The 24,575-nt window shown below is 45.3% G+C and overlaps 1 protein-coding gene across 1 annotated transcript in view; it reads left to right on the top strand.

Annotated features, from left to right (window-relative positions):
- Positions 1-20,358, top strand: part of MUSK (muscle associated receptor tyrosine kinase) — a 49,462-nt gene extending 29,104 nt beyond the window's left edge. Inside the window, exons 10-17 of the mRNA XM_088658947.1 lie at positions 3,450-3,625; positions 4,857-4,880; positions 5,760-5,848; positions 6,627-6,786; positions 8,740-8,932; positions 12,166-12,357; positions 15,555-15,703; positions 19,001-20,358. Of these exons, the coding sequence (XP_088515073.1) occupies positions 3,450-3,625; positions 4,857-4,880; positions 5,760-5,848; positions 6,627-6,786; positions 8,740-8,932; positions 12,166-12,357; positions 15,555-15,703; positions 19,001-19,692 (1,675 nt within the window). The 3' untranslated portion in view covers positions 19,693-20,358. The remainder of the gene's footprint in view (positions 1-3,449; positions 3,626-4,856; positions 4,881-5,759; positions 5,849-6,626; positions 6,787-8,739; positions 8,933-12,165; positions 12,358-15,554; positions 15,704-19,000) is intronic.
- The last annotated feature ends 4,217 nt before the right edge of the window (positions 20,359-24,575 follow it).

Below are 24,575 nucleotides of genomic sequence, written 5' to 3'. Positions count from 1 at the left end.
TTTTGTGTTGTCCAAAGAAGGATTCTTACTTTAAAATTTTTGTAAAGAATCTTTTTTTTGAAAAATTAATGCCCAGATAATCTTGATCATTGTCACCTGATAATTCTTAAAGAACCTAAACTGTCTACCAGGCCTTGAAGAACACTGAAAAAATGCCTACTTAAAACCTGAAGTTAGACAAGACAGATAGAATAGGAAATGAAGAGAGGAAATCCATGCTTTGAAACTGGCTTTTTAAAACAAGCTGTAGTTAAGGTTACCTGCAATTTAGTGGATTTGGCCAAATTTATGAAAAAGTGACAAAAATGCAGTCAAACGAAAATGAAAGCAAAACCATCCAAACTCTTCCTTGTGGCTGCATGGAAGGAAGAGGCAGGAGAAGGTGAGCTCGTTCACTTAGCCATGTTTCTGACAAAGGAAGTCATGTTTTAATAATAATAATAATAATAATAATAATAATAATAATAATAATAATAATAATAAACCTCCCTAAAAAGGGCTGCCTTCAGATGTCTTCTAAAAGTCAGATAGTTGTTTATTACCTTGACATCTGGTGGGAGGGCGTTCCACAGGGCTGGTGCCACTACCGAGAAGGCCCTCTGCCTGGTTCCCTGTAACTTCATTTCTTGCAGTGAGGGAACCGCCAGAAGGCCCTTGGCACTGGACCTCAGTGTCCGGGCAGAACGATAGGGGTGGAGACGCTCCTTCAGGTATACTGGGCCTGGATCTGAATGCAGCTACTGTGCTAATAACAAAAAAGAGAGGCTAAAAGTGAAAAATGAAACACTATTTAGAAGTTCCAAATGTGTGTTGCTTTGAAATCAGATTATTTATTAATTGGCTATTGGCGTTGACTATGACTGCTGGGTATAAATATTGCTATGATTGTGCCTCAGTAGATGTGGAACAGGAAGTTAAGTTTTAATCATTAGTCCTATCCATTATTGGAGACAAATTGCAGATGTTGTATGCTAGACATTCCTGATCATTTGGCAAGGCTGGGCTTGGTGTCTGTTTCACTCCCACCACCCACCACCCCTGACTGGAATGCTGCAAGTATCCTCAGCTAATCAGGGGATCAGGCCCAACGAACCCCATTGGCTTGGGCTACTTCGGTCATTATTCCAGATCAAATGCGTATTTCATGACTGCGTTCGCATTGATCCAAAGTGTTGTTTCAGGTGTGCTCAAAAGGTCGAATCTGCTCTGTGGCATTTCTAGCTACTTTCCTCTGGACCTCCCCGTCCACAACTGCTGTCATGTCATATCACAGACCCCAGTCCCCGGGGGTTCCTAAAGTTATTTGCTGTTCAGGAACCATCCTGAGGCGAGAGCCTTGCTGGGCGTGCCGTACTTGGAACCAATCAGAGAGCTCCTTGGATCGCAGCCAGTGAACCTTTTCATCCCATGAATATTTGCATTGACTCATAGGTCATTTTGAAAATGCTAAGCCTTCCCAAATCCACCCTAAAGCAGGGCTTTCTCCCCAGAGGCTTGCATGGGGCTGACCAGCCGCTGCTGCTACCACCACCTGTTAGTTTGAGTGAGAAGTGTGGCTTTGTCTTTTGTTTATAAGAGCATTTATCGGGTCATTTTTAGATGTGACCTCCAATAAATAAATAAAAAAGTCCTGTGCAATTCATTCTTTCCACCTGACTCTGATTTCCGCCAATAAAGTGGGCAGCCAGCAAGCCCGTGTTTTCATAGGAAAGCAATGAAACCTCCCAGTGCTCCTTGGAATACAACCTATATGCTTTCAGCGTTGTTGCTCAATGATTGGTGCATAGCTATTGCTTGGTAGGGAGCCAGTCGCTAGCATGTAGTGAAGAACCGGAAGCTGTTCTCGTGTATGAACTTCCTGAGTCATAACAGCCATGGGGTTTGCACCTGACTGTTTGCTGTAAAGTGGGGATGGGGTGGGGTGGAAGGGGAGAGTGGGGAAGGAGGAGGAGCAAGTTGAATAAATCCAGATACTCTTCCATACTGCTCCATAGCGACTACACATGGAGGCCTGGTTCACTTGCTACTTTAAACCACGGTTAACATCTAGCCATGGTTGGCTTCCGGTTCCTGTCTGCCTTAATGGAGGCACCTCCCATGACAGCGGGAGATCATTGGCAAAGAAAAACCAAGGATGATTGAGGGTAATTATCCTTGCAAATTCCCCCCAGGGACAGGGGAATGGGCTCCACTCACAGTTTGTCTCGGTACCTGGCTCTCGCTCCGGCATGGGATGCAAGAGGCAGGGAGGCAATGAGTGCAAAAGCACTTCGCCTGACGATAACCCCCCAACGCCGCCATTAAGAAGCAGAGGTTCTTCTGTTAATTAGAGATACATTTAGCCATGGTTTAACATGAAGGATGCTGGTGCATTCTGCTGAAAAATCCCCACTTCACTCCTTCACTGACCCAAACCTGGGTTGGCGGTTTGTTGTTTTCCAAACAAAATCACGAGAAATAGCCAAGGTTTGTTGTAGCCTAACGCACATGGTTTGTTGCGGGAAATAAACCTGGGTTTGGACCAAGTGGCACGCCGAGGCTTTTGGTTTGCTGCTCCCAGTTCAGCAGGACCAAGAACAAAGAGGGGACTTTTTTTAGGAGTGCTTACCAGCCCTGCTCATTCTCATTTATAATTTCTCACGTCAACAGTGCCAGAGACTGTTCTGGAAACCAAATGGTCTCAACCAAAGCCACACTGTCTCTCCTTCTCCCTCTGTTTTAGCCGGACACTTTCTCAAGGATTGTTTAAACGGGCTTTGTTTTTGAGCTTTGTTTTGTTTTTAATGTCAAACCAGAATTTCAGGAGAAACACCAGCGTGTTCTGTGCTACCGCCATACCTTATCCTGAGAATGGAATTTTAATTTCTTTAAAGAAGAAAGTCCTGTGTGAATATGCTTGCAAAATCACAAGACAAGACCTGTTAAACCAGGCATCCCCAAACTGTGGCCCTCCAGATGTTTTGGCCTACAACTCCCATCATCCTTAGCTAACAGGACCAGTGGTCAGGGATGATGGGAATTGTAGTCCAGAACATCTGGAGGGCCGAAGTTTGGGGGTGCCAGTGTTAAACTTACGTGGGAAGTCTTTCCTTAAAGAGAAAGAAGCGCAGAGAACCAATGAAATATTCAAACTATATTCTTGTCTGATCTGTGGAAAGGGCCTGGTGGCGTCAAATGCTTCTGGTAACGTTCCAATGACACATTGTGTATCCAAATGCATTGCATGCCAGAAGCAACTTCCATTGAAATCAATGGTAAAAGAGTAGGGCAATGGCAGTGTCCGGCCAGATACTTAGCTAGCATTAAAAAAATAAGGACCAATGCAATCTGTACTGATTTACGCCACATGGCGACTTTCTTGTATGCTGCTGGCTGTCCATAGTTAGGGTAATATTGTCGCCATCACAGCATTGACTGTGCATTCTGCTGTTGTTTGTGAACCACTCTAGAGAGCATTGCCTTGCTGTAAAGGACCTCTACTGCTTTAAAGAATGGCTTGCGATGGAAGAAAATGCCCGCAAAGGAATCTATAAGCCTGGATTGATGTTGCTTACCCTTCCCAAGTGCAACAGTCTCCCCAGCATAAAGCAGGACCCCGATACTTGCACGAGGATCCCACAGTTTGGTAAGCAGTTCAATAAGTAGCCTGTCATCTCAACAAATGATTATGTGGTGTAAACTTTATATTTCTTCCCCCGAAGTTTTTTTTAAAAAAAGTTTTCTGAAATTTCACACAAACATTTCAAGGGTATGCCCCGCGGGGCCTTTTCAGTATTGGCTCCAACTTGGTGGAACGCTCTTTCCCAGGAGACCAGGGCCTGCGGGATTTGTCATCTTTCCGCAGGGCCTGCAAGACAGAGCTGTTCCGCCTGGCCTTTGGGTTAGACTCAGCTTGACCCCTGTGTTTTCCTCCCTCATGGCTTGGATTTATGGACTACTTGAAATGAGGCTGCATTTTAAATTTTAATACTGTATTTTTATCTGTATTTTAATTAATTGTTTTTTTGTTTTATTGTAATTTTGTTGGTGTGAGCCGCCCTCAGCCCGGTTTTGACTGGGGAGGGCGGGGTATAAATAAAAATTTATTATTATTATTAATACATAACAAAAACTTTTTTTTACTTCCCACCCCCTTTCTCATCGTGTTTTAATAGCTGTCTTCTATCTATTAAACCTTAACAAAACTACTGTCATTTTCAATAATAATAATAATAATAATAATAATAATAATAATAATAATAATGATAATAATAATAAATTATTTTTTATACCCCGCCCATCTGGCTGGGATTCCCCTGCCACTCTGGGCGGCTTCCAACAAACATTAAAATACATCAAAAATCCCTTCTGTTGCTCACAGTTCAAATCCTGATCGCGTGTTCATCATATAATAATATTTCTTCAAATAATCCGAAAAGCAATAATTCTTCCACAAAACCTTCGCCATCAGATTCTTTTATTTTTGCGGTTAACTTTGCCAGTACTGCGTAATCCGTTGCCTTGCTTATCCAGTCTTCTTTAGTGGGTATTTCTGCTTCTTTCTATTTTTGTGCGTAGAGATTCCTGCCTGGACTTGTAACATACATAAGCAACTTAATCATCTTTTTGGGGACTTTTGTCCTTATAATCCCTAAAAGAAAAGCTTCAGGGTTGTTGTTGTTGTTTGGTATAGTCATTCTAAACATCTTTTTAACCTCATCATATATCATCTCCCACAATGCCCTTGTTTTCTTACAAGTCCACCATCAGAGCATGATGAGGGAGGGGGAAAACAGCGCTAACACCGCCCGACAGCGACATTTCAAAATCTTTCTGATACAAATTGATGACATCTTTGTGTCTTTTTCCTTCCCCAGAGCTTAAAAAGGAGGATATAACAAGTGAGTGGCTCTCTTTGGAATCTGCACTTTACCGGAAATGTTTTGTGGGTTTTCTTTTTTTAAAAAAAATACCAGATTTTCTGCGGTAGCAGTAAATCGGGATTAAACAGGACAATAACAGGGGAATGGCGTTTTGATGACGATGTGGTGCAAAAAATCATGCATGCCGCAACAGTGCCAAGCACTTTATAAACTGCTGTGTGAAAGCACTCAGTGTTGCACTAATATAATGAGAATTATTATATAGCCTGGTGTTTGGTTATATTCATATTTATTAAATTTGTATTCCTCCCTATACGCGCAGATCTCATATGACTGTAGGGCATTAAATTTGATTGCATGCCAGCAATCATGTTTCTGTGCTATATTTTTGGATGTGGTTGAAGACTTAACGGGCGATAAGGAGGCTGCTGAAATGGGTGTCGTGGCATTTGGGGGGTGGGCAGGGGAACAGAACATAAGCAGAGCTTTGCTGGATCAGGCCAAAGATCCATGTAGACCAGGCATCCCCAAACTTCAGCCCTCCAGATGTTTTGGACTACAATTCCCATCTTCCCTGACCACTGGTCCTGCTAGCTAGGGATCATGGGAGTTGTAGGCCAAAACATATGGAGGGCCGCAGTTTGGGGGTGCCTGATGTAGACCATCTTCTCACACTGGCCAACCTAGTGCCAGTGGGAAGCCTGCAAGCAGGAGCTGAACGCTAAAGCACTCACCTTTACCTGTGATTTCCAGTGACTGGTAAAAGGACATTCTAAGATGGTCAGCCCAAGTTGTTGTCCGTCAGGAGGGCATTGAGATAGGGGCATGGCCTTCTATTCAGCCCAGTGGGATGTGGCCCCTTGCTTTATGGTTCCGTTTTCCTCTGTTTCTCTTCAGCAACTTGTTACAAAGGCAATGGGTTAACCTACGAAGGCCCTGTCAATGTCACAGCCTCTGGGATTCCCTGTCAGAAGTGGAACGAACAGGTAAGAAGGTTTATTTGAAACTGGAGGGCAGTGATGGTTTAAAGCAGACGAGGCGGGGATTTGGCCAAACGGAACTCACCAGAACTCATCAGTTCTGGCATCTGTCAAGTGGGCGCCATTGCCATTATAAGAGAACAAGGAAGGCGCTCATGGTGAGTTCTGGCACCTCTTTTTCTATAATAATAATAATAATAATAATAATAATAATAATAATAATAATATATATATATAGCCCGCCCATCTGGCTGGGTTTGCTTCCAACAGAACATTAAAATACAATAAGCTATTAAACATTAAAAGCTTCCCTTAAAGGGGCTGCCTTCAGATGTCTTCTAAAAGTCTGGTGGTTGTTTTTCTCTTTGACATCTGATGGGAGCACGTTCCACAGGGCGGGTGCCACTACCGAGAAGGCCCTCTGCCTGGCCCCCTGTAACTTTGCTTCTAGCAGGGAGGGGAACCACCAGAAGGCCCTCGGCGCTGTACCTCAGTGTCCGGGCTGAATGATGGGGGTGGAGATGCTCCTTCAGGTATACTGGCCCGAGGCCGTTTAGGGCTTTAAAGGTCAGCACCAACACTTTGAATTGTGCTCAGAAACGTTTTTCTACAAAAATAGCACTAACTTGAGGTCTACCTGGGAGCCAGTGGTACAAATCACTTCCATGGAAGCAAGTCTCATCGCCAACCAGTCCGTCGGACGTTTGATTATTGTTTTCCAAGATGCCAATAGAATTTAACTCACTCTGAAAAAGTATTCGTTTTCATTATTCCTTGTTGCCAGGTACCACATTCACATCGGAAAACCCCTCTGGCTTTCCCGGAGCTGTCCAGTGCAGAAAACTATTGCCGCAATCCAGGGGGTGAAAATGCACGGCCCTGGTGTTACACGAGAGACTCCTCTGTGAAATGGGAATACTGCAACGTGCCTCATTGTGGCGATGGTGAGAAACCATAACGTACAGTTTATAGCAAAAGATGCTCCTTGAGTGTTGATTTTATTACGGGTTGGCCCTAGTCCAGTTGTTTTCATTTCATTTATTGAAACGCATTTTTGTACCGCATAATGTTGAGAAATCTTTAAACCGTTAGCCCCGAAAGCTGCAGATGCGTTGCTTCAGAATCTTTAATGCTGCATTATTATTTTTTTACACTATGTGGTGTGTCCAGTTTTAGCTGGCTTGTTTTGAATCAATAAATTGTGCTGAGCGATGTGGCAGGCATGCCGTAGATCTGAGCTGCGTAGCACTATTGATAGCTTTGAGCCAGTCTACCAGATATCAGAATGCAGAACCACGACTATCTCCCCGTCTATTTCTGATGTCGAGACTGTCAGCACCGTTACTCATGTCGCCAAAATGGCCCCACCTGCATGCAGACACTGGAGGCCTCAGCAGGCTTAGGGGAACTCCAGAGTTTGCAGAAGTACAGAAAATCTATAAGAGGGCAAATGCCTAAGTGGAGGGGGGGAGGGGAAGAACCCCCAAAACAGTCCAGTGAGCATTCAGTGTCCTCAATGACCATGGAATGTTGACTGATTTGATGACCCTTGTGGTTCCTTCCAACTCTACAATTTTATGATTCTATGACGGCTGTGGCAGGAAAACTGATTTTTTTTGTTTTGTTTTGTAAGAATGGAATGGGGTGGAATGGGTTTCTGGGACCCTGAACATTAACATTTACACAATGCAACATTTCAGTTTGCAAGAAAAGATACCATAAAGGACAAACTGTTCAAGATTTAGAAAGATTATAGGGTTTAACAGATTATAGTCTCTTATCTATTACATTTCTAGCCTTCTTGCCAACTCACAATTCCACATATATATATATATTCACCAGAAGCAGCTTAGTCATGCTGGCCACATGACTCGGAAGCTGTACGCCGGCTCCCTCGGCCAGTAAAGCGAGATAAGCGGCACAACCCCAGAGTCGTTCGCGACTGGACCTAATGGCCAGGGGTCCATATATATATATATATATATATATATATATATATATATATATATATATATATCACTGTTCAATGAGAAATAGGCCTCATAATTAGAGAAGATTGGAAAACGTTTATTGAATACATGGGGGGGGGAATTGTGTACACCTGAAAACTTTGGCAGCATTAAGATAAATTCAACAGTGTAAATAAGTTTTGATGGATGCAATAATGAAATACTGAATGGTTTAGTTTTTGTAAAATATCCAGGGATGTAGGATACGCAAAATGAACCTGCAAAGAGAAGAAAGGAAGTCATTGATATTTTAAGGATGTTTAAATGAATATTCTAAATTTTATAAAAATTATATATACAAGAAATAGGCTCCATCTGCACTATAAACACACCCTCCAACATATCTCTGATGGAAATAGGGACGTCCTATTCCATAATAAGAATAATTTTAATATTTCTAGCCCGCCCATCCAGCTGGGTTGCCCCAGCCACTCTGGAAGGGTTCCAACATATATAAAAACATAATAATATATAAAGAAAACCTTCCTTATACAGGCCTCCCTTCAGATATCTTCTAAAGGTTGTATAGTTACTTATCTCCTTGGCTCAAGGGTTGCCTAACTCCATACCCTCCAACATTTCTCTGATGAAAATAGGGATATCCTAAGGAACAGCGGGACATTCCAGGATCAAATCAGAGACCGGGGCGGCTTCTGTAAATCTGGGACTGTCCCTGGAAAATAGGGACACTTGGAGGGTCTGTATGCAAGGTACCCTGGGAAGAGGAATTAACCTTTAAACCAGCCTGGGAATTGTCACTCTTTGAGGGGAATTGAGGTCTCCTTGTTGATAGAATCCATGTATAAAAGCTATGTCTGTGCTAACTTAACATTTATCAAATAAATAAATGGCAAACGAGCGCTCTCAAATTCACTTTTTCCCTTTCAGCATCTTTGACCCAGGAAACCACGAAGTTGAGTGCCGCTGCTCCTCCACGTTTTCCCTTCGCCCCCTCTTCCTCCCCGACATACTCCATGACTGTCATTATCTCGATCATCTCCAGTTTTGCGATGCTGATCATCCTTGTGATCCTGGCTCTCATTTGTTGCCGGAAGCGCAAGCAGCTGAAAAACAAAACAAGGTAAGATCTGGGGCTTCCCTGGATGTAGCCTCCTTCAGAGAGAGACGCCTTTAAGTAAAACTCCTGGAGGGAGAGGGAGAGAGAGGGAGAGAGAGAGAGAGAGCGAGAGGGAGAGAGCTTCATGCCATTAATTTCTGCTTTGAAACCGTGCTTACAGTTGAAACTGATTTATTTTAATACAAATGAGGGATAATTTTCTTCCATCACGGGGGAAATAATTAGAAGCAAGGGCGGCGAAGAAGAATTTGGCTCCCCAATGTTGTGCATGGTTTCTTCAGAGAAGGACAGTCCTAATCATGTTTAATCAGAAGTTCCACTTGGTCTAAAGTAATGACAGCACTTAGGATTCTGCATGAAGAAAAATGGAAGGAGGAAGAAGTTCCCACAAAGAAGAATGGATAAACAGAGTGATGGATTATGTGGAATTGGCAAAGTTGACAGCTAAAATAAGAGAACCTAATGAGGATTGTTTTGTGGAAGGATGGAAGCCCTTTTCAAATTATTTAAAGAAATATTATAGCATGACGAATTTGCAAGCAGGATTTGATCTATGAGCCACGGAAGGAATGAGAGATTATTGTATTGTTGTTATGGCATAAGAGAGAGAAGATAGGGTGCAGCAAGGGGGAGAAATAAAAATGCTATGGAAAACGAGGTGGGAAGTCGACAAAGTGAACGGAAAAATTATGATGTATTGGAGTGTCCATGTGAATTTTTGTAAATAATAAAATATAACCGGGGGGGGGGGGAATGAAGAAGTCCCACTTGGACTAATAGTTCCTGTAGCAGAGCAGACATGAAGGACTCATTTCAACCCAAAAGCTGCCTTGCCTAGGGAACAGCCTTCTGGCATCCTAATGGTGGGCTGCGCGATGGGTGGAACTCTTGCCTTTGCAGAAGAGATTACAGTCCAACTATGCAAAAGTCAGAGGAACATCAATCCATGCAGGTAGTGAGAAGCATTTGAGGGAGCAAGAAGTGTTCAAGCTCAGACAAAAGAACTGGAGGGTGTGTGGGCAGGATCAAGGATGCGGTGGGGCCTTAAAGGGGTTCCAAGGGCCAGATAGAGAGGCCTGGGGAGCCACATGTGGCCCTGAACCCCGAGGTTACCCACTCCTGAATAGTGAAAGTGTTTCTGTGCCAAGTAGAGCACTCACTGTTTCCATTGTGAATATGACCTCAAAGTGTCATTGCAAGTCATTCTTCTCATGATGGGCGATCGGTTGCAGCAGCCAGCAGAAGATAGGCAGCGCCAATTGGCCATGTGATTGGTTGCTGTGCCAAGGCCTGCTGATGATTGGCTGTGGCAATTGGACGTTGACGCCTTGGCGTGCTTGCAATTGGCTGTGGTTGCGTCGAGTGGGCAGTTGGGCTTTTTGCGGCAAGCATTCAGACAATTGGTGCCCGGGGCAATGAGTGCGATTTGCATTGGTGGGCAGACTGTAAAGCGATTGGCGGTGGTGACTCCTCCCCTCAAAGAAGCTCTATAAAACTGGGCAATCTTCTCTCCCCCCCCCAAAAAAGCTCAAGAACTCTGGGCAATTCCCCCCCAAAAAAACTTTGTTGTGGTCCAAAAAATTAGGGGTCATCTTAGCAATAGGGGCGTGTTATACACGGAAAAATACGGTATTTGGGTTAAAACGCATACACAAATTCCTATTTTAGGATAAATGCATGAGCTGTGTCTTGTGAAAAAGTGCATTCAGAGGGTGATGCAAACATTGTGCACTCCTTTTTTGTTAAAAAAATATCAGATTGAAGCAGAAATTGGACGGAAAGGATTTATGAATCAGCACATGCGAAATGATTGTGGACTAGAAATAGTCAGGCGGGGTCACGACAATTGCTCATATTAAAAACAGACTCGTGTCATTGGCTGACGTAATGCACATTTTGACCTTTGACCTTGAAACCCTTCTCTCCCCATTTTGGTTACCACCTGTCTAACAGGCATACTGAAGGCATCTTGCCTTCAGACAAGAACTTCTCCGGTAACGATTTTCTATGTTTGTTCATGAATGATTATCTTAAACGGGGTTAAAAAATAGGGTTTTAAAAATTGCGCGAGAAGCTAGCTAAGCAGCATAGTCAAGGGCCGAGCCAGCCCTACCATTAGGCAGAGGGATAAAGATATTTCAGGGACGGGGAGATTCTCAGCAAGATGTAGAAAGGCATTGGATATGGGCAAGGTTAGATTACAATGGAGCAGTGTATTTTAGGAGCATTTGTTGTAGTTACCTTTTTATAACTCATAATAACTATAGCAGTCTTCCCAACACGAGGCCACATAGCTGCCCTTTGCTGAAGTAAAGGGAAAGTATTTTTGGCACATTTGACTTATGTATGTAGGCCAGTTTAATTGTCACTCAGTGTGAAGAACCAGGAATACAGATGTTCCTGGGGACCAAAGGGAAGAGATGGCACTTCTTCCGACATAAATTGTAACCCTGTCGACTCCTGGAATAAAAATAGCTTCATACAGATATCCCATCCTTTCTATATTTTTCATGCACTAATTATTTCCACATAGACCTCTCTGCAGACTGCTGGTGCTATTTGATCTCTCAATGAGGGTCTCCTATTTTAATTGTTGCTGTTTCAAAGGCATTGCTTTAATGCATATTTTAATTATGGATGCTTATGTTTTGATGTTTTAATAGGATCATTTCTTCTGTTTCTTTTACTTGTGGATGCATTCAATTATTGAAGTTTATTTTTAACACTTGTGTAATTGATTTTTTTCCCCTGGTAAACTGCTTAATATCCACAGCAAACATCATCAACAACATTATGCTTGCTTGGAAACGATGCCTTATGAGGGACGGCTTAGGGAGCTGGGTATGTTTAGCCTGGAGAAGAGAAGGTTAAGGGGTGATATGATAGCCATTTTCAAATATATGAAAGGATGTCATATAGAGGAGGGTTTTCTGCTGCTCCAGAGAAGCGGACACGGAGCAATGGATTCAAACTACAAGAAAGAAGATTTCACCTAAACATTAGGAAGAACTTCCTGACAGTAAGAGCTGTTTGACAGTGGAATTTGCTGCCAAGAAGTGTGGTGGAGTCTCCTTCTTTGGAGGTCTTTAAGCAGAGGCTTGACAGGCATATGTCAAGAATGCTTTGATGGTGTCTCCTGCTTGGCAGGGGGTTGGACTGGATGGCCCTTGTGGTCTCTTCCAACTCTATGATCTATGATTCTAATCTTGCAACAAATCTTCCACCCATTGTTTCAGGGAGTCGGCACCCCCAGCCCTGACAACACTTCCTTCTGAGCTCTTATTGGACAGATTGCACCCCAATCCCATGTACCAGCGCATGCCTCTGCTCTTGAACCCAAAGCTATTCAGTCTGGAGTATCCACGGAACAATATCGAATATGTGAGAGATATTGGAGAAGGCGCTTTCGGCCGGGTCTTCCAAGCAAGGTAAATGACCAGCTGTGATCTCTGGTCGTTTCTGTTTGCATGAACCCCACTGTTAGACTATGCTTTGATGAATTAGCTAAGCAAGGAATGGCTATTGCCCCCAAAAGGCAGAGGTCAAAAAGGCAATTTAACTTGAGCTGAGGCAGAAAACGGTGTCGCTCGTGGTTGCCAAACCACATGGGCCAGCCTTGCAGCTGTGTTGCTGTCCTGGAAGATTTGTTTTCAGATGGGCACGAGGCCATTCTCGGGCATTTGACAATGATGTGACATTTACCGTATCCACACTGCAGCTGTCACACTGCCATATGTCCGGAGCGGGCGACATGAGAACTGGAAGTTTGCTTTGGAGACTGGGACTTCCTATAGCTACTGGGTAGTAAAACACCCTGACATTTCAGCAACAGCTGGGCAAGTTGGCTTTGGGATGGCTGCTTCATTCCCCCCAGGCGGGCGTCTCCTTCTATATAATGCCATACATAGGGACAGCACGGAGATGGCATCCCCATAGGCGTGGCCATGGGCCAGCTCAGACATAAATAATCTCAGCTGAATAAAGGGGGGTTTATTAAGGCAGGAGGGAGTATGTGCTTGAGGGGGGGCCTGTCAGGTTCCCTTCCCACCTCCTTCCGAGCCCCATCTTGAGGCCAGATGCGCTCAGATCATGCTAGGACGTGGGAAAGGGATTTCTAAGCAGGGCTCCTGAGCCTCGTGTGGGAATGTTCAGGGTGGCAGGAGAGGATATATTGTTTATTAATATCCTTCCTAACTTGCGCTAGCAAGTTTCTTTATGTGGCAGAGTTACATTCCCCTTTCTTACATGCACAGCAGATAGCTGGCTGCAGGCTTGTGTAAGCCTCTCACTGTTATACAATTCAGTCTACCTAAAATTGAATTGTGTGTTCCAAGTAAGTTCCCTTTAATCCCTCTTAAAAGAATAAAGACAGGGCAATCTTATTTAAAGTCAATAAAAGAAGTTTACTCACATCAGTTCACAGTTGGATTCCTGAATATGTGCATGTGGATCTACCCCATATGGGGAATAGTCCCAGTGCTTCTGCTAGCTAGCAGAGCACTCCTAGCTACAAAGCTGGTCCACTCCTAGCTACAAAGCTGGTCCAACAAAGAAGGGAGTGAAAAAGAGAGAAGGGAGAGAGTCCTTTTGTTACCTGGACAGGTAAGGTCACGCCCACCTCTAGTCACATGCAAGGGAAGGATGCTCCAGCCCAGGAGGAACAGGAAGTTTCGACTGGCTGGACCAACATCCCCTTGTATGTCCATTCTAGGAAAACAAGGAATGTTGTATTTGACTGCTCCCAGTGGATTGCATCCCACACCTCGGATGGTGGCTAGACAAGCAGCAGAGGAGCAGGCACAGTGCCCGTTCTGGCACCAGCTCCATGGTAGGAACCCCTTCACTTGTGGCCCAACTGTCTTGTGATGGGGACTGCAAGGGTGCAGGAACCTACTGGCACAGGTAGATTAACAAGCAAGCACCCTCATTGCTGCCACAGAACCGGCGTGGCACGAAGGAGGCCAAAGGTTTGGCAGGCCGGGAATTTATCCTGGCCCAGGTTGCAATGCTAAGTGCTGCTATTGGGCAGTTGGTCTCACGCCATTGGACGATTTGGCGGCAGGAGGACAATCCGGCCTGCGATACGCCGTTTCACAAGGGAGGCCCGGGGCCCTCCTACAAAGTCGCCCACCCCAAAAGGGGCAAACGGACCATTGGAAAAGGACCATTGCAAACACCTGCCCCGCCTCTGCCCTGTCCCATTCCGCTCCTTTTTGTGACATTTTTCTGACCTTTTCACTTCCAGGTTTGGCACGATGGGCATGTGCGCAGTCACACATATATTGAATGTGCGTAAATGGTGGGGGTTGCCTGTACATTATCTGCCACAGCACTGCAGGAAGCAAAATAATGTAGTTACAGGTATTGTCAGAAGCTGAACTGCAGCAGAATGGAAACAGCGCTGCAAGCGATGAACCGGGTTCAGAAAGGAAATTGGCGCCTCCTTCTAGTCATACCTGTACCTATGCGGTTGAAGCCTGTGGACACCAAAGGGAGGCAGAGGCAGAGAGAGTTATGGACAATAGCCAGCAGCTGACACACAAAGTCATCAGAGCTAGATGAACAATTTATGAGGCAGTGAGAGAGAAAAGTGAATGGTGTCACCAGTCACAATAATTCCTTAGGCAACATATGGGAGATGCTGCTCTCTGCTGTCGGGGACAAAGAATGTCACATCAGGACGGGACGGGCAAGATCCTAGATATCAGCTGAGCATCTCATTCCATCCCATTCTGGTTTCACTGTCACTCGATCCTAAATCCTTTCTCTCCCTTTCTCTCCTGTTGCATGCCATTATGGCAAGCATTTGTATGCATTTTGTGTGCATGTCTTACATAAAACATGCACTTTTATTTATAACACACACTTCTAAATACTTTTCTGTGTAATCACCAGTAACTGATGCATTTTGTATACAACTTTTACATGAAAAATAAGTACCGTGTTTTTCGCTCCATAATATGCACTTATTCCCTCCTAAAAAGTAAGGGGAAATGTCTGTGCGTCTTATGGAGTGAATGTGTGGTCCCTGGAGCCGAATTGCCCAGGGGCGAAAGGCAGATCGTGCTTTTTTTTTTTTAAAGAAAGAGCTAAAGGCTAACAAGAGGGAAAGAGGGGTGTTGAAAAGAAGCTGCTCAGCAGCTGATTGTCAGAGATGGGGAGGGAGATAAGGGAAGCTAGCTCCCTTCCCGGCCACACTCCCTTGCCCAGACCTCCATTGTTGAATGTTCTGCAGAGGGAGGCTGCAACATGTGACTGGCTGATTGGATTATCTGGCTGATTAGATTATCAGAAGCTGCAGAACTGTGAGTTGAACAGGATTTTTTCCCTTTGCAAAGTAAACTCAACAACTTTGAGCTGATCCTTTAAAAATGGGGCTTTTCCTCTTTGCAATAGAAGCTGCACAACTGTGAGCTGATCCCCCAAAAATGGGGCATTCCCCCTTTCCTCCTCTGAAAACGAAGTGCGTCCTATGGTAAGGTGGACAAAAAAAATACGGTATTTTTTCATGTGGGTGCACATTTTGCTCACTGAAGATGCATAGCAAAAGAGATGCTCTCGTTTTCTGCAGCTGCGCCTGACTTTTCTCTCTGCCTCGTTCCCTTTTGTTCTCCTCCTCTCTTAGGGCCCCTGGATTGCTTCCTTACGAGCCGTTCACGATGGTGGCTGTGAAGATGCTCAAAGAAGAAGCCTCAGCAGACATGCAGGCAGACTTCCAGAGAGAGGCAGCCCTCATGGCTGAATTCGATAATCCAAACATTGTGAAACTTTTAGGTACCAAACCTGACATTTTCCTTCTTCTTAAAACCATCAATGTGCATTTATTTTTGTTATGGATCCCCCGCTTGTCCCACAGCACTGGCTCAAAGATCCAGGCAGACTAGGCAGCTGTCTTGGGTGACATATTGAGGAAGCAGTTGCCATACCAAAAGCGACAGAACATGGAGTCTGGCCTCTTGTGCTACTTCTGACTTGGTTCACATGACACAGGGAGCAAAACTGCGGCTTACCAAGACTGCCATTTTGTTCATCTGTGTTCCTTTCTAAGCTAAGCCAAGGTTTGATTCAGTTTGTCACCCAAACTGGGACTCATGGCTAAGGACTCTCTTCATCAACTGCAGGACGTGGGTGGCGCTGTGGTCTAAACCACTGAGCCTCTTGGGCTTGGCGATTGGAAGGTTGCCGGTTTGAATCCCGGTGACGGGGTGAGCTCCCATTGTTCTGTCCCAGCTCCTGCCAACCTAGCAGTTTGAAAGCATACCAGTGCGAGTAGATAACTAGGTACCGCTGTGGCAGGAAGGTAAACGGCATTTCTGTGCCCTCTGGTTTTCGTCATGGTGTCCCGTTGCGCCAGAAGCGGTTTAGTCCTGCTGGCCACATGACCCGGAAAGCTGTCTGTGGACAAATGCTGGCTCCCTTGGCCTGAAAAGTGAGATAGTCGCCTTTGACTGGACTTAACCATCCAGGAGCCCTTTACGTTTTCATCAACTGCATGCCATAGCCAAGAGCAAAACAGTGTTGTGGAAACCAGGCCTCTGACACATCTGGCTCCATGTGTGAAACTGATAAATTAATTCATAGAATCATTGAGTTGGAAGGGACCCTGAGGAGCATCTAGTCCAACCCCCTGCAATGCAAGAATATGCACTTGTCCCATATGGGGATCAAATCTGCAACCTTGGCGTTATCAGCAGCATGCTCTAACCAACTGAGCTATTGGTTTAAAAGAGGTTAAAACTCATTGAAACTCAATTAAAATTGTGCTATCTGCAGAGCTCCAGAGCCAGCTGCCTAACCTGTCGCCATGTTAACCAGGAGTCCTTGATATATCTGTCTATGTGTGAACTGAGGGTTCCCCCAGAATCCTTTGCAAAAGCAGGGCTGCCTCTCCTTCCTTCTTTCTGATAATGCCTAGTATGACACAATGCATGATTTGATGTTATCATGCTATGCCTCCTTCCCCCCCTTCAACATCATAGGCCATTGGGCTGGTCAGCTGCAAATCTCTCCAAATGAATATGACTGGTTCTAGTAATCAATCCAAACAAAGTTTATTTTGCTAGAAATATTGTCACGCCAGAAGTTTCTTTGGGGTGGGGGAGGTGTTACAGAGGGGTTTGAAGTTAATTCCTCAAGCCAAAGTGACTGTGTACATTTCAGCAGGAGAAAGGGGAAACAGGAAGTGGACACTCAGTTGGAGCGATCCCTTTGTTTATTATCACCATGCTGGATAAATTAGGAAAGGCCAAAGGAATCCATCAGTTTCATGTTGCGGGGGTGTGGGACTGTTGAACATCACTTGACCTGAGAACCCTTTTACGTGCACACTTCTCTTTTAGCCTGAACCAGCTGTTTTGGAAATGTGAAATGTCTGATTCCCCACCCCCCAAATGGTGAGAAGGAGCGAAAATTCAGCCTCAGTGACTAAATGGGACAGAAATGTCCATTAGGACATCAGAGGCTTAAATGTACTTGCACTCTTTGTTCAGTTTTCATACTTCAATTTTTAGGTTTCATACGAGCTGTATAAGGCTGTATACTTCAGCAATTCATATTTCAAAAGTTAAAAATATTTCAATTCATATTTCAAAAGCACAATTGCACAATGTAATCATTTAGCTTGTTCCTGTGCTTAACGCTCCAGCAGCTGAAATCTGTAAAAATCCTGAACAGCTATTAGCTAGCATAAAAACAATAGATTTGGACATGTGGGTGAAAACCATAAATGTAGCCAGAGATTTGTTAGCAGGAGCACCTATTGTATGAAAGAGGCAAACCACTTTTGAAACAGAACCGTGGTTAGGCTGTTTGGCCATAGAAGACAAAACAGCAGTAAATGCCCCTGCTTTATGCACTGTTCTCGCCAAGGTGCACAGACCCTTTGGATCCTAAACATTAATCTTCCAGATGAAATGAATCAATTGCTTCCTTTGGGGTTTTTTTTTTGGGGGGGGGGTGTTATGGTGATACATTGCATTTTACATGTTGTGTTTCTGTGCTTCAGGCCTTTCTACAATTCTGTTTTGCTTTCTCACTCGTTTCTTTGCACATGTTAGCAAATTCAGGACCTCTTAGTCTCGACCGCCATGCAATAGAAAGGAGCAGGCATAGTTTCACCACAGCTTTAGCATTCCTTATCTTCGTTTTATGGATTTGCAATTTTGGACATTCATGCACAGCCTTCAAAGAAAAAGAACCAGGGAACAGTGTTGTGAGCAAGGCTGCACATTTGAGAGGGCACAGGCAGGAAGGGACTGGTGATTCTCTTCCCAGCAATGGTACTAACACAATTAGTACATACATTGGTGCCATGGTTATTCGCACAACACTAACACATGCGAGAGCTGCACTCGGGTGGCAGGAGGAAAGAATCCCATTGGGTTGAATGTATCAAAGTCGTTGTGCGATTGGACAAATTTCTGCTCATGCAACAGAACTTTGGTTCCCCCAGCTCAACCTGGAGCAGATTGGGGGATGGGCTGTAGGAGGAGGAAAGGGAGGGGAAGTTGCATTTTTTGAGCCATGCAGTGGCTTCGTTGGGTGCAACTTGGCCTTCCAGCAACTCAGTATCATAACATGAGTTACCGTTGAACTTCTTGTTAACAACAGAAGCAATAAAACTCCTAAAACCCAGAGTTTGAGTCAGGGCAGTCTGGAGCAGGTCGAGCGCCCTGGCGCTGAGGCGCGGAGATCGCTCCGGCGCCCCCGCCCTCGCAGCGCCCCACCCAGCTTCCACGCGGCTTCGCCGCGCAGCGCCCCGCCTCCCGGCCCGGCGCCCTGGCGCACCGCGCCACCGGGACCTTACCTAGAGCCGGCCCTGGTTTGAGTGTTGGTAGTTGCAATTCCAAGTTGCAATTGCAATCGACCAATTGAGGAAGCATTTTATGGACCTTCTCCTTTAAATAGCTAACTGCTGGACATCCTCTGTAGGGGGGAAAGAACCTATAAGATTATTTTTTTATAAAAATGCCTGCATATCATGGCACATTAAATAGCACCTTGGCTATTGCAGACAAGCTTGTTGGCCTGCAAGCAAGCAAATATTTATTGCATGTCTATCCTTGATTCCAGGGGTGTGTGCTGTTGGAAAGCCCATGTGCCTACTTTTCGAATACATGGCCTTTGGGGACCTCAACGAATACCTGCGCAATCGATCGCCACGCAACCTCTGTAGCCTAAGCAACAATAACCTTGACATGCGGATCAGGCCCTCGAGCCCCAGCGTGCTCGGTCTCTCATGCACCGACCAGCTCTGCATTGCCAAGCAGGTGGCGGCTGGCATGGCCTACCTCTCGGAACGCAAGTTTGTGCACCGCGACTTGGCCACCAGGAACTGTTTGGTGGGAGAAAACATGGTGGTCAAAATTGCAGACTTTGGCCTCTCCAGGAACATGTACTCGGCAGACTATTACAAAGCCAACGAGAACGACGCCATTCCCATACGATGGATGCCCCCCGAGTCCATCTTCTACAATCGCTATACGACTGAGTCTGACGTCTGGGCCTATGGCGTGGTCCTGTGGGAGATCTTTGCCTTTGGCCTGCAGCCCTATTACGGGATGGCTCATGAGGAAGTCATCTATTACGTGAGAGACGGAAATGTCCTGTCTTGCCCAGATAACTGCCCTCTGGAGCTGTACAACCTCATGCGCCTGTGTTGGAGCAAGCTCCCTTCTGACAGGCCGAGCTTTGCGAGCATCTATCGCATTCTGGAGCGCATGTATGAGAGGGCAGGGGCAGCTGAACGTGCATGTGCTGTGTGACCGAGGGCAGCTTTTCATGGCCTCCTCTCTTGAATGACTAGGCTTGGGTGAAAGAAGGAGTCTGGACCTCAATATATGAGCAGGAGCAATTGTGCCAACACAGTCTTTGTAGTTGCTGCTTAGGCAACATTCCCAATAGGAAACTCAAGCAAGTGTGGTTGTTGACTTGAGTGAAGACCACAACTTCAGGAAGCATCACAAGTGTATTTTAAAAATAACCAGCAAGGACACTGTTCTTGAAATGTCATTTTTGTTTTCTGTTTTCTTTTGAAACTTTTTTTTATCACGACTTTCTGTTATGCCAAAAACACGACGTTCAAAAATAAAATCCACTACTACTAAAACAAGATCAGAGAATAAGCTAAGCGCAGCGGCAGAATTTCAAATACAATCAATCGAAAGAGGAAACGGAGAGTTTGGAGGGGGGGGCATGTTGGATATTATAGCAGGAGCATTCAGATCAGTTCTAAAAACCCAACTCCTTCCAGAGCAGGAAGTTCTTTACAGGTGATTTTGAACGTGTGTCTATATCTCATGTCTTGATTTATCCTGAGTCACAACATTGCTCAATCTGATCAGGCAGGCAAGAGTACAGGGTTTCATTTTGTATGTATTTTATTGGAAAATTGCTTCCAAAATGTGTTTATTAGAAGAAATTCGCCCTGATGTGAGGGTTGTTGTTTTTTTCCGTTGCAAATTTGCTGCAGAAATATGGAGAACTGAATTTAAGAATGGAGAAACCCATTCCTTGTGTACACCCTGTTCCACGAGGGACCATTTTAGATGTGTGAGTCAAGGACAGAAAAGCACCGATTGATGGTGCTGCAATTCTCACCCCCTTTAAAACCTCGTTCACTTATTTTGTCTGAAAACAGGAATACACCGTATGTACTGACTGGCTGCAAACCAAATGAACATGCACGTATATTTCTGTGCATCCATCACAGGAGACACAGAATTTTCGGGAACTTTAGATGTGGGGAGGGGGAGCGATGCCTTGTGTAAACAAACAACTTGGTGGTGAATGAGCAGAGCTGTACACTGCGCGAAGCCAGCAGGGTTATGTGAATGAAAGGAGCGTCATTCACTCTCCTTGGCGGTGAGATCATTGCCTTCTAAATTTACCAGTTTTCGTTGGGGGAGTTGGATTCAGTTCACAAGACAGGGATGCCAGGGAATAAGGCAGTCGGAGTTGGGTTACAGCGAAGGGGACTTGGAAGTCTTTGGTACCCTGTCGGATGATACAGCATGTCTCCCAGAAAGGAACAGCAGGGGAACGGGAAGTTCTTAACATCCAGACATGTGACAGTCCGTTGAGAGATATGCCAAGTGCACTTGACCCCTAGAGAGAAAAGCCTGCAGGCCTATGTGGAGTGCCTCGGGGTCCTCTTAGCTGCCGCTTGCAGCCACCGCAAAGTCCCAAGGCACAAACTGACAAATGGTCAGGGACCACAGCTGCCCTGGTTGCAAGGCCTTGCACAAACATGCAGTCACCCAGACAAGAATGCCTTTGCATAGAGTCAGATAAATGTGCAAGCTTCCTGAGCTGAAGTTTAGGGCCCTGCCCAGGGCTGGAAACTTATTGCTCCCATCTCTGTTAGTCATTTCTCTCTGCTCCTCCACCAGTCTAGTTTACGTAATCAGCTGTCAGCCAGAACTAAATCACACCTCTCAAAGTTTGAGTTAACTCTATTGAAAAATAATATATATAATAAGAATAATATTGGAGAAAACTGGGTATTGAAACCTGCTTAACCTAAAATCATATATCCCAGTTTTACAGCGGCCCTTTAAAGTACGCTTCACGCAGAGTATATGCAGTCAGAAGTTGACCTGGCTAAGAAAGCACCACCAAGAGCGTAGGGAATTATCTCCCTTATATGAAACCCCTTACTAGCTGCACACTTGTAAAAGTATGCAGATGAAAATACAAACGTTGGGTTTCTTTAACTGAAAAACAAACTGACTCTAAAGAGACTTTAAACTAAAGATAAATGCTTTCTCTCTTAGCAATGTTATCTACCCACTTTCCAAACTTCCCACAAAATCCCACATAACTCCCATTAAACTACCCAAGAATTAACAGTAAACTAGCTTTATAACTAAGCAACTCTCATACTAAGATTCAACTGAGGAATCTCTTAAACTGAGAACAACTGAGAGAGTGATCTACTTGGAGATGAATCAAACTGAAAAGATCTAACTAAGAGATACAGAAGGCTTTCTGGCAGAGCCTTATACACAAGAAGCAGAGCCCACGCCTGTGAGCAATTAACAGAAACACAGACACCTGTTTCTCTTAAACAGACAGTATTTACATTAGACCGGCTCTAAAGTAACTTGACTATTCAAAAAATCCAACAAAAGCACAATCTCCGCACATAGATGAGGGTCAGGGCCAATGAGCACAACAGCTCATCCCAGTATGTCTGGCCCCATGAATCAGCTGCCAAGCATAGCTGCCAAGTTATCCCTTTTTTACAGGGATTTTCCCTTATGCTGAATAGGCTTCCTCGCGAGAAAAGCGAAAACTTGGCAGCTATGCTGCCAAGACTGAAAGTCCCTGCCTCCCCACTGTCATAGCTGCCAAGTTTTCCCTTTTCTCGCGAGGAAGCCTATTCAGCATAAGGGAAAATCCCTTTAAAAAAGGGATAACTTGGCAGCTATGCCCACTGTTGTCTACGTCCCCTCCTCTCCAGGGCTTTCCCCAAGCAATTGGAGACTGCCTCTGCATGCAGTCTGCCTCTGCTCTGCCCTTTTCAGCTCTCTTCTGGTTCTGGGAGACAAGGCAGGAGGGGAGCTTGTTGCAGCAGGAGGGGGAGACCCCTGTGACTCTTCACCAGCCTGACTCATCTCTGCCTCTTGGCTTTCTTCCTCCCATCCTCCTGCTTCAGCTTCTGCCTCTGATTCTGGACTGCTCTCTGCCACCAACTCCCCCAGTTCTGTTATCTCTTCATCTTCTGACACCTTCTCTTCCTAGTCTTCTCCCTCTTCCCACTCATCACCGTCCCCCCACCAGTCCCCAGGCTCTGAGCCTTCTTCTCTTTGGGGTTCCCCAGCTGGTTCCTCCCACAATTCCTCTGCATCCATCCAGTTTTTGACATGAGCTGTGATATGGAATCTCTCAGCCCTTCTGCATGGTGTGGATGAAAGAGATTCCCCCCCCCTCCTCATAATTCTAGAACTTGGAGGCATTTACTGAAGCTGAATGTTGTAAGATTCAGGAGAGATATGGAGGATAAGTCTATCAATGGCTTGGTGGCTATATTTCCACCTCCAGTTCTCTGAATGTTAGTTGCTGGAAAGCCCAAATGAGGACAGTCCTGTTATACTCAAGTCCTGATTTCAGGCTTTTGGTTCGCCACTGGGAGAACAGAATGGAGCGGTGCATGAACAATAACAACATGTGAATAATATTGAGATTTCCAGGCACTTCCATCTCAGCTTTTCCCACCCTTGTGCCTTCCAGTTGCTGCTTTTAACTTCCACCTTCCAGGTGGGCACCCTTTTCAATCTGGCACCCTGTGTCCAAAAGCAGACCTCTCTAGGTGCTGCCTGGAAGCTCAGAAGCAGGGTCTGAAGGCAACCGCTCTCCCATCTTGCCTGTCAAGGCCACTTCTGGGTCCCAGTAGGGATGAGGGCAACACATAAGGTTGAACTTCTTCTGCATCTGGAATGGAAAACCTGCCGTCTTCTGGATGTTGCAGAACTCCCGACTCCCATCACCCTCAGTGAGCATGTCCAGTGGTCAAGGATGGAGACAATGTTAAGCTAACGTTGGAGGCCACAAGTTCCACAGCCCTGTTTGGCATCCTTCCAAACTGGCTGCTTCAGCCATACACAGTATCTTAAAAAAATTCCAACTGGGTCTATACACCAGCGACAAAGCCTTTATCTCTATGTTATCTCATAAACACAGTGCTATAAACACTCTCTTGGATCCTGCAGGAGGACAAGCTGCAGTATCTCAGTTGCCATCATGTTTTGCCAGCGACCTTCCATGACACAAACCATCGCGCCAAGCAAAACGAGTGCGTTGTTTATTCTGAACCATATGTTGACTCAGCACGAAGCAGCACAAATGTTTTTCTTGGCGAGCTCACTGCACTATGAAGCAGATGCTTCAAAACAATGTTCCCTTTTCCACACCAGCCTATGTCGAACAAGCCTAAGGGTTTACTTATTGGACGGCAGTGTTTAAAAAGCATTGGATAAAATATTATGGTATATGTCAGAGGTTATTACGGCTACTCCTGAGTAACGACTCTCCACATACTTGTCTTTCAGAGTCTTTATTGGTGCACATTATTTACAGTGTGATGAGCTGTCGGTTTCATGTCCGCTTATTCCGTGTCAGAATCCGGCACTGCCCCTTTTCGACCCTTGGACCAACATAAGAGCCTGGGGACAGCGAATCTCCTCCCTTTCCTCCTCCTCCTTAATTCCGGTGCCGGGGGAAAGGGCCTACGCTCCGTCTTTTCCCTCTCCCCCCTTTCCGCCTCTCTCTCTTCCTGCCTGTGGAGCAGGGGCTCTTCCATGCTGCCGGAGCCCTGGCTCTCCCACTCTGCTTCCTGACTAGCTCCTTCAGACCCTGCACTTCCATGGCTACTTGGGGAGGAGCTGCTCCTGATAAGAGGGGGAGGTTCTCTATACTCTCTCCCCCTTACAGTATACTACATACTAGATGGTTTAGAAAGATAATCAGGTTTTCGACACGAAAACAAGAATATATGGCTCAAGCGATGATGAGCTCACAACAAGATTCAGAATCAGGGCAGAGGAGTTTGTTTTGTTCTGTAGTGGGGAATCTCAGGCTCAGGAACTGAGTGCGCCCCCCCCCCGGCCTCTCTGCCTAGCCCTTGCGACTCTTCCCAGGCTTCACC

The sequence above is a fragment of the Zootoca vivipara genome, chromosome 15 (assembly GCF_965207765.1).
Source record: "Zootoca vivipara chromosome 15, rZooViv2.hap1.1, whole genome shotgun sequence".
NCBI classification, from domain to species: domain Eukaryota; kingdom Metazoa; phylum Chordata; class Lepidosauria; order Squamata; family Lacertidae; genus Zootoca; species Zootoca vivipara.
Note: the sequence above shows the minus strand (reverse complement) of the source record. Positions and strands in the feature narration are given on the sequence as shown.